Source organism: Hevea brasiliensis, chromosome 3 (assembly GCF_030052815.1).
Source record: "Hevea brasiliensis isolate MT/VB/25A 57/8 chromosome 3, ASM3005281v1, whole genome shotgun sequence".
In the NCBI taxonomy this organism is placed as follows: domain Eukaryota; kingdom Viridiplantae; phylum Streptophyta; class Magnoliopsida; order Malpighiales; family Euphorbiaceae; genus Hevea; species Hevea brasiliensis.
Window position 1 is genome coordinate 14384874 of NC_079495.1, and position 12985 is coordinate 14397858.

Below are 12985 nucleotides of genomic sequence, written 5' to 3' on the forward strand. Positions count from 1 at the left end.
TCCCATGGCTATCCATGAACCTTCTAGACCTCTTCTCATGGCTAAATGTGAGCTTTTCATGGTCAGATGTGAGTATTCTACTTCTTTTGCAAATAAAGATGTTATTAGCTCTAACTCATGGCTAAGGGTGAGAATCTCATGGTTAGGTGTGAGATATTCTACCCACTTTAGAAAATGAAGATAGTTTGGCTCTTTATTACCATTTATTAGAGAAATTATTAGCAATGAACACCACTAACTCCATCCATGCAAACTAAGATAACCTATTTAAGCTCCTTGAGTTTGTCAATCACTTACCAACATGTCTTAAATGAACCCTTGAGAAATTCTTTGAAACTTGGTCTCTTGGTGCTCTTATGATCACATTATTTATGATCAATTGGGTCATTACAATAATGATGTTGATGAAGAGTTGAGAAATGCTAGGGATACTATGAGGGAGTTGAAGAAGGATAATGGTGGAAAGGAGCAAGACAAACCTATTGATGAACGAATTAATTTAGGAGAGGTAAGGGTGGATGTGGGTTTTGAAAATGTTAAGGGAAATAACCAGATATGATGGGAAAATTACCAGAGATAAATATTATTAGGGAAGCTTAGATCCTGAAAGTGAAGATTTGGCTGACAATGACTCCAATGATTAGAATGTAGATGCACCAACTCGAAGAAAAGCACAAACACTCACTATGATCTAATAGATACACAAAGTGAGCTAAGGAAAGTACTTTTTAGCAAGTTGTATGTGTGCTTCAATGCAACAAAGCAAGGTTTCATACATGGGTGTCATACATTGTGTAGGAAATTAGATGGTTGCTTTCTAAAAGGACCTTGGGGACCTTGAGGGGCTATTTCTAAAGATGGAATTTCTAAAGATGGAAATAACCAAATGTTCCCCGTAACTTGGGCAATAGTTGACTTGGAGACCAAAGTGACTTAGATGTGGTTTATAAGGGTCTTGAAAGAAGATCTGGAACTTGGCTCTAAAGAAAAGCTTACTATATTAACTGATATGCAAAATGTGTGTATTCCTCTATCAATTTTTCACTTACTTTAATATATATTTTAATTATTTATTTTAGTGTGTTAATCAAATACTTAACTTGCTCTTTCTTTATATGTAAGGGTTTTATTCTAGGTATTCAAGAGGAATTACGATCTTGAGAGGAGGTGTGGTCGACATATATATCAAGCATGGGAAAAGAAAAGGGGAAAGAAAAGGAGAAAAATCTGGTTGTTGCTAAGTCTAGTTTGAGGTAAAGTTAAAAGACAATTTGAAGGAGTTTTACAAATTAGGAAAGGAATATGTGAAGAGTTATTAAGTTATCTTACTTGGAGGAGTTAGGTAAGAGTTTATCATAGTCCACACTCCAAGTGTGATGTACAGAGAATAACGTGAGACTTTTAACCTGATACTCAAGATAGGCACAAGTCTATTGTCACAATGTTAGAGGAGATTAGGGTTAAAATAATGAATAAGATAAGGACAATGAGGGATTTTGGCTGAGACTTGGATATGTGATGTGAGTCCAATTGCAATAGAGTGAATATATCAATTTTAAAGAAGAATATAGGATCAAATGAAACAAGTGTAGGTGAAATGATCAAATAAATGGGAAGGCAGTGATTTGAGGTTACTCAATGTGAATATGGGCATACAATAGATCATAAGTAGGGATGTACATATAGATATTGGGATATTAAAGGCATCCCTTATCCACATGCTATATGTATTTTTTCCATGAGAAATTAAAGCTGTAAGACTACCATGAGAAATTATCTAAGTATTACACTACTGAAAGAGTATTACATATCAAATCATATGGTCCTTAATGCAACCAAAGTGAGGGGTATGAGGCTATGGGAGGGAGACTAATAATCCACCAATTGAAACTCCACCAATTACTAAATCCTATAGACCACTAAACAAAGGAGGGAGGACAAAGATGAAGTAAGGAGAAAAAATAAGAAAGATGTCAGTTAGAGGAAAAAAATAAGAAAGATGTATTTTCAAGACTGCAATAAATGACTTGTGTATTTTGTCCAATAAGGACATGACTCTAAGGTATGACTAAATCTGTCTTATATATGTGTTATATAAGTTTAATATTAAATAATTTCTTCTTTTTATTGATATTGGTTTCTATGTTATTATACAATGTAGGTCAAGAATATGACTAATGAATCATAAGCCTCAACTGCATCATTGGCTGATCATTGCCATCATTGTCAATATGGACTATTAGTGAATCTTCATCAATATTAGTGAGCAGAGGGACATTCTGTAATAGAGGGAAAAAGGGGGAAATTCTTTTTCACAAAGATACAACTATGGTAGAGAACTACTTGTTTCAAAAAGCATAAATTAAAGGCATTGGTTTAATTAGAGAAAATGACAGTAAAGGAAAGGTGACAAGCTCCTACTCAAAGTGAAAAGAGGTTTCTGGCATCAAAGGGTGCATCAAAATATACAAAGTGCTTTGGTGGGAAGAGAGAATCATCAATAAAATCAACCAAAGACTAGCTAGCAAGAAATTTTGATTTTAATTATTAAGGTTATTATGTCAATAAAGACAAAAGGTTCTCAATAAACAAAATTTAGAAAATGTCCATTATTTTAATAAATGAGTTAATTTTAGTTTCTCTAACTAATGCAGCTTTTATTTTAATTGTGTACTTAACACCATTCAGATAAATTTGTGAGCTATCAATCTTAAATTTAAAAGCAAAAGATTGTCTAAGCAATTGATGTTCAAGAACATTTTTGTAGAAAATGAGGTTTGGAAAAGTTATGACAAGAAGGGCTAAAAATGAGGCAATCACAAAGTAGCTCTACCTTTGAAGTGTAAAGGACGCTAAATAGCCGCAATCACAGTAATGTCATAACACCATGAAAAATTGTCAGGTTGCTCATTTTATTTTCAAGTTATTTTACTTTTGAACTATTATCCTATCATTTATCATGTTGTCTTTGTTGGATTATTGGATATGTTATGGCATAAGGTTTGATCTTGGTTATGTATTATGGAAAATAAATGTTGGGTAATAGGATATTGCTAACTTGTTAGTTGTGTATTTGGTTGCTGCATTAGTGTATGACAGATTAGTTGTACTATTGCTAAGTTTTTGTGTTGAAATATAATGACTTTTATTATTTTCATTTCTACAAGATGCTTAGTTATGTTATTTATATAGTTCAATTATGTAACTTATTGAAGTGGTTGATTTATGATTAAATTTTGGGTTGATATACAAATTATAATTAGGCTTTAATTCTCTATTATCAATAGAAATGTTCAATTTTGTAGGAAGCATAATTTGCCATTTGCTTTTTTATTTGCATAATGTAATTTAGTAAGTTATGTTCTTTAATTTTGCATAATTCCACTAGTCTTGCCAATTGTTAACTAGTTATTCAATACACAAGTACACACATTGAAGAGAAAAATTATATAATGTATTAATTTGTACCACAATTACAATCCTCATACACACAACAACATCCTCATCCATATTTCCTACAAAAAATTTGATAAGAGTATATGCACATCAAATTATAGTCTAAAAATTATGCACAACTCATCAAAGCACCCAACAAAATAAGACTAAATCTATCCCTAACACAACACCTAAGCTACAAACACTAAAAAATCGTTGTTGCAAATGCAATTAATCTTCCTCAAGTTTGACTTGTTCAAGCCTTCTTTCTTTACTCAAAAGTTCATGTTCCTTTACCTTCTTCAAAGCAACCATATTGACAGGAGGATCATGTTTGTACAGAGGATCATCCACATGCACAAAAATACAAATAACGATCTTAATACATAATAATAATAATAATAATAATAATAATAATAATAATAATAATAATAATAATAATAATAATAATAATAATAATAATAATAATAATAATAATAATACACACACACATACAAATTTCATAAATTAAGAATGTTAAACTCATCATATAATGTCTACATAAAATCTTCTCCTAGATTCATCCTTGTCCAAGATAAAAATCTTCTCCTGTCCACATTCATATTGATACGTGATATTAATTGGGCTAGATTCTATTAGAAACACCGATTTCACCACTTTCTCTTTTCTCTGGAATAATGGTTCTTTTTAACAGAGTAGACGCAGCTAACAAAGAAAGAAGATTCAAAAAATTTTAGAGAAGGTGCTAAAGAAATTCAGCAAATGGAAGAGGAATGAAGAAATGTCAAGAACAATGCTGTTTAAACACTAGCACTAGCTAGCCATTATACATGCATATAAAAATATAGGCTAAAATGCTCTCCATGCTTCTCATGATAAATGTGAATGCTGATGTTCATTTATGTGTTCAAATATTTTTTTTTTTTAAGTTAAAGTGTTTAATGGGTAAAAGAATTAATTGATGTGTCTAATAAGTAAAAGTCAAAAAGTTCGGATGTCTGATGATGTATTTGGTCTAATTTATAATCTATTTATATTATATTATGACAAATGTATATAAAAGTGGGAAAGAGGGGGGAATATTGGATAGACCAAAAAAAAACACACATAATTATATTATATTATGATAATAAATGGATAAAATTAATTGTATATATAAAATAAATATATTTAAGTAAATAAAAATATTATAAAATAAAAAAAAATGAAAAAGAAACTCTATATTTAGTATTAGGAACTTAATAGAATTTTCATATATTATATCATATACAAAAAATTAACAACAAATTATATAAAAAATTAAAATTATAAAAAAAAAAAATTAAATCACAAATTTATATATATATATATACTAAATTTTTTGTTAATACATAGAGAAAAATAATTTAAATAATTAAAGTTAACTTAATTTAAATTAAATAAAAATGAAAATAAAAAATTTAAATTATGATGTATGACTAGTAATTTTTTTTTTTAATACTATTGAGTTTGACTCACAGTTTTTTAAGACCACTTCAATACAATTAAGTTAAAACTTGATGATATGGCTAGTATTTTTTTTTTTTAATAGAAAAGGATGCTACCGAGATCAAGAAACTAGCAAATTTAGCCAACTAGCTGGTTTTAGGTCATCAAGTCTTAGGCAAGCTTATAAAAGCCTAGCAAATTTAGCCAGCTGTTAATTTATTGTGTTTCTAATATGCCTTCAGCCATTAGCTAAAACTCTCTCTCTCTATAATTGGTCAATTGTACATTTATCAACTGGCCTTATTCATTTTCTTGTTTAGTAAATTTATATAATATAAAGTCAATTCAATATTATATTAGCCTAATTCTTATGTCAATTTCATATTTGAGAGTGAAAAGTAGTTCGTACGCTATTTTCAAGTGTGCTGAGCGCCATTTTATCTTATTTGAAGTTGCAAGGCTATAAAATGAGTATAATTTGGAACCCTATACATTGTGCTTTCCTTTACTTTTCAGCTACTTTCTTTCTCCCTTTCTCTCTACGCCTTGCAATCTCGGTTATGGATAATCCTATTTGCTGCAATTTGCACAATTTTCATGCAAATATTCACAGCAGAAGGATTTTCCCCCAAAGAAGATGATAAAATAGTGAGTTTGCCAGGGCAACCACAAGTCAGTTTTCAGCAATATGCAGGGTACATTATCATTGATAAAAAAACAACAGAGAGCTCTTTTCTATTACTTTGTTGAAGCAGAAACAGACCCTGCTTCAAAGCCTCTTGTTCTGTGGTTAAACCTCCGTTTTATTTAACTAGTTGCAGCCTCTAAAAGATACATAGTATAACTGGCAAGTGAATTATTGTGATCATTTTGCAGGGCCTGGTTGCTCTTCTGTTGGAGCCGAAGCTTTCTATGAGCATGGCCTATTCAGGCCAAGTGGTGGAGAGAATCTGATCATAAATGAATATAGTTGGAATAAAGGTGCCCCCATAAAACATTGTCCACGTGTGCCTCTCTTCCTTTGTATTCTATTTGATTCAGAAAATATGTGGGGTTGGTCTTCCCCTTATAGTTGTTACATGGTATTGTTTTTCTTTTAATTGTGTGCATTGACCAACCAAATATCTAGCTTTTTGTTGATTGGACTCAACCGGGGTTGTAGCTTGTAATCTCACACGAGTTGCAGAGATTCCTCCAATACTATTTTGTTTAAAGTATATAATTTTAACTTTCCTCGTCTCTGCAGAAGCAAACATGCTATATTTGGAATCTCCAGCCGGGGTTTGTTTCTCTTATTCTGCTAATAAATCTTTCTATGACTCTGCGAACGACACTATTACAGGTTAAGATAACCTTCTACTCCAAATAAGTTTGTTTAATGCTTAACATTATACCTTTGCGTGCCTTCAGATTCAAAAGAAACATTTTTTTTGGACACATTGAAATAAATGGCAAAACGTTGGGGTCTCAGGCTCTGCAATCTAGACTTTATGGCCTGTTTGCCTAATCAGTTAAAGTTCTGGATTAATATTTTGAAATTATGGGAATTCAATTTTTCTTTTTTTTTCAAATAAACACAATGGCTCCCTGGAGCCAAAAAAGAAAGGCCTTAAATTTATTTTCTGGATTTGCTTTAATCAAAAGTGTTGACATCGGACTCTTTTTTTTTTAGCACAAGACAATCTCATATTCCTGCGGCAGTGGTTTGTCAACTTTCCTGAGTACAAGAACAGAGATTTCTTCAACACTGGAGAGAGCTATACAGGTAAATTTAGCTCAAGGAAACACATAGGAAATTCCTGTCTCCTTGTCAGATACCTTATTATCTGAACTTCTCGTTTTCAGGTCACTATGTCCCACAACTTGCGAAGCTCATTGTTGAGTCAGGACTAAATTTCAGTTTGAAGGGCATAGCTGTAAGTAAAGCATTGAAACAAAAGTGAATTCTGCCACCCATTTTCCCTCCATACTTATATAAGTTATTTACATTTTCAGATAAGAAACCCTCTCTTGGAGTATAATACTGATCTCAACTCAGAGGGTGACTATTACTGGTCTCACACCTTCATATCAGATGCTGCTTATGAACTTATCAGTTCAGTGTGTAACACTTCACAGCTTTGGAGAGAGCGCATGAGAGGCTCTCTTTCAGCTGCTTGCAGAGCAGTAAGCGCTCAACTTTCGTCTGAAGTTCCTTTCGAAATTGATGATTATGATGTAACTGTCGATGTCTGCGTTTCATATGGGCAATCACAATTCAAAGTCCACAATCATCCCTTGAAACCAAAGTTTCAATTTTATCTACAAGAAGCTTCTAATCAGCCTGTAAGCACTCTAGGAACCCACCAACTCTGTAGGCAACATCCTGTTTTAACTACGGAGAAAACTTATTATTGTATACTGCTTGTCTCTATACAGGAAGCTGGAGAGAATATTGATCTTTGTGTACAAGGAAGACTTATGTTTACTTGAACAGGAAAGGTGTGCAAGAAGCTCTTCATGCCCAGCTTGTTGGAATCAGCAATTGGAGCTTCTGCAGCCAGTAATTAATAATTCTCACCCCCTAGATTTAAATTTTGCTCTTAATCATGAAATTGTAAGTTCTGAATCTTCTGATATAAAATATGTATATTGCGGAGTAGTCAACTATGATGGGCAAAACCTAGAGATACCTAATATTGATGTCATGGGCTCACTGGTCAGTTTAGGCATTCGAGTTCTAGTGTACAGGTATGAATCGTTGAGCATATTAACATCTTTGGTAAACGGACACAAGTTCTAGTCATATTAACATATTTGAAAGAAATTGTGCAGCAGAGATCAAGATTCAGTTACTCCATTTCTTGGGACAAGGATTTTGGTCTCAACTGCAACTTACAGACCTTGTTTGAAGATAAACAGGTTTTCTAGCCTGAACTAAATGATGACTTGGTGCTTGATCTTTCCCTTCTAACATAACTTCTTAATTTTTCTTTTTCACAGGTTGGTGGATGGACACAAGTATATGGACAGATCCTAACATTTACTAATATCAGAGACGGATCCCACATGGCACCCTTTTCATCACCCAAGAGATCACTAGCATTATTTAAAGCATTTCTAGCAGGCATTCCACTTGCCTAATTAAGAACATGGATGAAAATTTCCAGCAGTGAATTCTGTGTCCTTGATAAATCACTGCCATTTTTCTTTCTTTCTTTTGGAAAAAAAGGATTTGAATGTGGATGCAATTCATTTACTATTGAATCTCTGTCTAGCCTTTATGAGCAGCTTAACAAAAACATTCATGAAATTTAATAAATATATTAAAGAAATTTTTTATTGAATAATGAAGCTACATATACACTCCCACATAAATATAAAGTAAAATAATGAGTTTAACAAAATCTATTAATTATGGCAAGATGTTGATTTGTGCATTAGTTATTATAAGTACGAAGTTAAACGTAATTCTTAGTGGCTGTATTTCAGAACTTCATTCTCAAAAAAAAATTCATTTAAAACAAAAATATTAATATCAGGTTCTGAATATCTTTACAGAAATGGAGTACATAAAAAGGAAAAAATAAAATATTTATTAACACATGAATATCTTTAAAGATTTAGACATTAAAGTAATAAGAACAGTGGGATGGATTTTAGGGCTTAAGTTAGACATTCAGGCACCCAATCTAAAAGACCGCTTTCAATCTTCTCCCAAATGTCTTCCTTCAAAATGTAACTCCTTTCTTCATGATTAGAGATTGGCTTCATCTGTACATCCTCTGTGTAATAATGCCAGGTTGGTATCACAGCATAAGAAATTTGCTTGATATTTACTTCCTCCATACAATAGTTCCAGCATGAAACAGGGAGAGACTTGTAACAACCACTTTCTCCTTCATTTGTTGGCTGCTTATATGAAAACTGAAACAAATGATGAATAACAGTAACGTAATTAAGTTACGAAAAATTCCAGAGTTCACTTCTGCAATTGGAATTCCCATTAAGATTGATATGCATTTATTTCACCACAAAATAAAATTAAGCTATAATGGCATTGACAATCTTAATGGAGAAAACATTACTCAATTAACTCCTAAACCCAGCATTAATTCAACATTAATTCACATTTGGAGTTACTTCTAAATTTATATACTATCATTCCTAATTGAATTCATCATACCTTAAAAGAAGATTTTAAGCTGGAATCTATGCGTAGACTTTGCAGATGAGTTTGGAGTTACTTCTAAATTTATATACTATCATTCCTAATTGAATTCATCATACCTTAAAAAAAGATTTTAAGCTGGAATCTATGCGTAGACTTTGCAGATGAGGAGAAATCCATAGCATAGCATCCACAAGTTCAGCAGTTGTAAAACTCTCATCTTGATTTGAAATTGAAAGCTTCAATTCTTTCACTTTACATAATGGAGGGGATAAGATTTGTCTTATTTCCTTTGGAATAAGAAAGCTCTGCACAAATAAACCACAAAAAATCAGAGTTATAAGTGAAATAAACTCTGCACAAATAATTAATTCACCACCAGCTAAGACATAGCTAGGAAGGCTTTTTTATTTCTAAAGCCCATGGTGAACTAAAATCTACACAAGAATATGTATATAAACATTCAAATAAAAAAAAAATACCTTTCCTGTTGTACTTGTTAACTTCCAATTCAGTACCTTGCAATGTTGGTTGAACTTATCGAGAAATTCAATCCATCTAATGTACCAAGAAACATCCATGATTTCAGATTCTAAACACAGCATAACCTTGGATAGGATCAAATCATTTGAAGAAAATGAAATTATATCGCCAGAGTATGAAAAGATGCTTAAATTAGGCGTATCAACCTCAATTCTTGCTAGCTCTTTGCAAGAACTTATGTGAAGTGTATGAATATGAGAACTCCAAATCTTAATACTCGTCAACATAGGGCAACTAAACAAATCCAGGTTTTCCAGGTGAGCAAATTTATTCAATTGCTCACTCAGCCACTTATCAGTAATAGGAGCTTTAGATATTATTAAGCTCCTCAAATTTTTCAAGGAGACCACCTCCAATTTAGAAGGCCAAGATGGACCATGCAGTTCCAATGAACGGAGATTATGTGCTTCCAACTTAATTTGTTCAAGATGTTCAAGCCGTTTCACGCGGAGTTTTAAGAGATTAGCATGATGATCAAGTATTTGTAGAGTCTTGAAACCAAAGCACCAAATGAAATTTAAGTCTTCAATCAGAGGACAGCCAGCCAAAAGTTTGCTGACTACGATATCATCTGCAAAAACAGTAGTAAGAGACAGTTTTTTCAAGGAAGGTAATTTTATATCTCCGCCAGGGTGCAGCTTCAACTTGCAGTTGTCCAAGTCCAAGACCTGTATTGAACTTGCATTAAAAACAGGTTGAGGCAAGCTGTACGAGTACTCTTCTTCATTGCCGGATGGACCAACTGCAATTTTTAGGTCTTTTACATGACTCCCCAAGGCATGGCAAATCCATCTGTCCATAGTGGATACTACTTCTGGTCTTCGGTAAACCGCAGGAACGATAACCGTGAACTTGGTGAGAGTAATCATCTGCCTGCGACGGCGTAACAAAATCTGTTCAACAGTGTCATACAACTTCTGTCTGTTGTTCTCTAAGTCTGGATAGCGGTAAAGATTTCGATTGCCACTAAAAATAGCGTTAAAATCAAATTCCAAAATCTGGAACGCGTTCCATGCTTGAAACCAAGTCTTTGACAATGCACTGGTTTTCGCAATTTGTTTGATGGGGAGAAAAGACAAGATATGGTGTAATATATGCTCTGGCAGTAGAGAAATATAATCCACTGCTGCTTCTACCCTCTCGTCCATACTCGTACAGCGACCAACTGTCAGCACAGATCCTTCTGATTTGATTAGAATTTAAGATTATGAGCTAAAATAGTTTAGCATAGGTTTCCATGTCCATGTTGGATTAGTAAATAGAAATAAATTTGGATTAAAAGAGAAAAGCAGAAGCAACTACAATTGGATTAACAGGTCAATGTATTAGAATAATAAATTGATCAACTTTAACTAAAAAAATACTGACTTAAGCATTTTGATGGTCGGGTTTGATTAAGGGTTTAGTAATCTAATGTATTGTTGGATTTAGTTTAAAATTTTGTGGTGTGCAAAATTGAAGAACAAACAAGAATATGAGTAACGCAAAAAGTTTTTACTGTACAAGCCATAAAAAAATTTAAATTTTAAATGCATAGAAATCAAAATAACGTACCTGATAAAAGGACGTGGATTGCTAAATGCAAGAAAGAAAAATATCTTCTCCGCCAGAAAGAATTATGTGCAACTATAAATGTCTGGGCTGCTATATATACTGGAGTTGAATTCGAGGAATCCTTATCAGAGAAGGATTAGGTTGCTGAAATTATATTTAAAATCTTTTTTAGCTTTCCTATTTTGAATAGAATTTCTTTTATATGTTATTTATTTGGTAAAAATTAAAAGGTAAATAATGATTTTATTAATAATTTATCAAATTTTATGAAAAAAAGTATGAAAATTTTATTATAAATTTATTTGAATTAAAATTCTTTTTATTATTGAATTGCATTCTCGATCACATACAAATTATCTTAAATTATGTATAAATATTTATGTTATAATAATGGGGAAAGTAAAAAAATTTAAATTAAAGAAAAAAAAACAATTCTTTAGAATGGGAATGCATCTCCTAGAGTATATAAAAATTTATTCAATAGAAATAGAAATTCGGAGCTAATTGTGAAAAAAGAAAAACTTTATCCTAATGTAATAGGAACTTTAAATTTAATAATTATTTATTTTTATTCTAAATAATTATCTATTTTTATTCTAAATTTAACTAATGCTGCCATCCATTAGTTAACACCACTGCGAATCCCTCTCCCTTCTTCCGGTGACGTTCTTTGTACACACAAATTTTTAGATAATTCTTCTTGAAGATATAACCTCTAATTCTTTTAACTTGCACGAAAAAGCAATGGCAGAAGGAGGGGGCTAGTGGAGGCCATGCTCCCGACTAGGGGTGGCCACGGTTCAGGAACCACCGGTTACGGTTCCTGAACCACCGGTTCAGGTTCAATGAAATCATGAACCTGAACCAAACCGTCATGGGACGGTTCGGAAGACGGTTTTTGAACCGCTGGTTTCGGTTCGAGCCCCGGTTTAAAACGGTTTAGAGGACGGTTCGAAAAATGATAATTCAAGACGGTTTGAAAGCGGTTTAGGGGCGGTTTAAGAACAACTTAAAGGAAAAAATTATAGAAAAATTTTATTAATTTAGAATTTAAGTTATATTTGTAAAAATATTTTAATTTTTCTTAGAAATCTTTCAATCAAAATAAAATAAGAAAAATAAGAATAAAAATAACTTATTTTTAAGAAAAATTTAATAAGCAAAGACTTGAACTTATTAAAAAACTAGAGATAAAACTAATTTAAAAAAAATAGAAAAATGTGCATAAACTTAATTTTACCTATGTATCCCTTTAGGATTTAGAGGAATCAAAATTTTCAGTTATAAGTTGAGAGAAGGGAAATTGAGGTGATTTTGTCATATGAAGCATAGACATAGGAAAGCTCCAATTAGACAAGTAGAGCATATTAGGTTGAGGATAGAATGAAAATAATAGGTAGACCTAAATCGACTTAGAGGAGAATAGTACAACATGACCTAGAAGCATTACACATTTCCGAGAATTTAACCCAAAATCGTTTAGAGTGGAGAAAGAATCCATATAGCCGACCCCAATAAATTTTTGGGATAAAAGCTTAGTTGAATTGAGTATCATTTGCCCTTTTTAAAAAAATTATATGATAATTAATAATTAAAAAAATATAAAAGAAAAAAAAATAAAAATAGAGGGTATTGAAAATTTTATTGAAGATATAAAATAATAACAGAGTAATTGAGATAGTATTAAAAATTTCAGTGAGTATAAAAATAATAAAGTAGGGGAATTGTGAAAGTACTGAGAATTAAAAGGAGTATAGAAAATAATTATTTAGAAAATTTGAGAAAAATTGAAAGAGTATTAAGAATTAAAGAGAGTGTAGAGAATTAATGAATTAA

The 12985-nt window shown here is 31.9% G+C and overlaps 1 protein-coding gene and 1 pseudogene across 1 annotated transcript; one reads left to right on the plus strand and one right to left on the minus strand.

Annotated features, from left to right (window-relative positions):
• Positions 1-433: 433 nt before the first annotated feature.
• LOC131168983 (serine carboxypeptidase-like 45) lies at positions 434-8025 on the plus strand (annotated as a pseudogene).
• A 500-nt stretch (positions 8026-8525) lies between these two features.
• LOC131178320 (uncharacterized) lies at positions 8526-10743 on the minus strand. The gene is made up of 3 exons (XM_058143277.1): positions 9535-10743; positions 9172-9360; positions 8526-8808 (listed from the first exon to the last, which is right to left on the minus strand). Exons 1-3 carry the CDS (start codon positions 10741-10743, stop codon positions 8548-8550), a joined length of 1659 nt encoding a protein of 552 aa, XP_057999260.1. The 3' UTR covers positions 8526-8547.
• Positions 10744-12985: the final 2242 nt, after the last annotated feature.

Bases quoted from the DNA above. Each gene is read 5' to 3' on its own strand.
- LOC131178320 (XM_058143277.1), bottom strand. From the start codon at position 10,743: ATGGACGAGAGGGTAGAAGCAGCAGTGGATTATATTTCTCTACTGCCA. The intron at 9,361-9,534 runs GTATTTTTTTTT...TTATTTGTGCAG, and splicing joins TAACAAGTACAACAGGAAAG to AGCTTTCTTATTCCAAAGGA. The intron at 8,809-9,171 runs GTATGATGAATT...CATTTGTTTCAG, and splicing joins GCTTAAAATCTTTTTTTAAG to TTTTCATATAAGCAGCCAAC.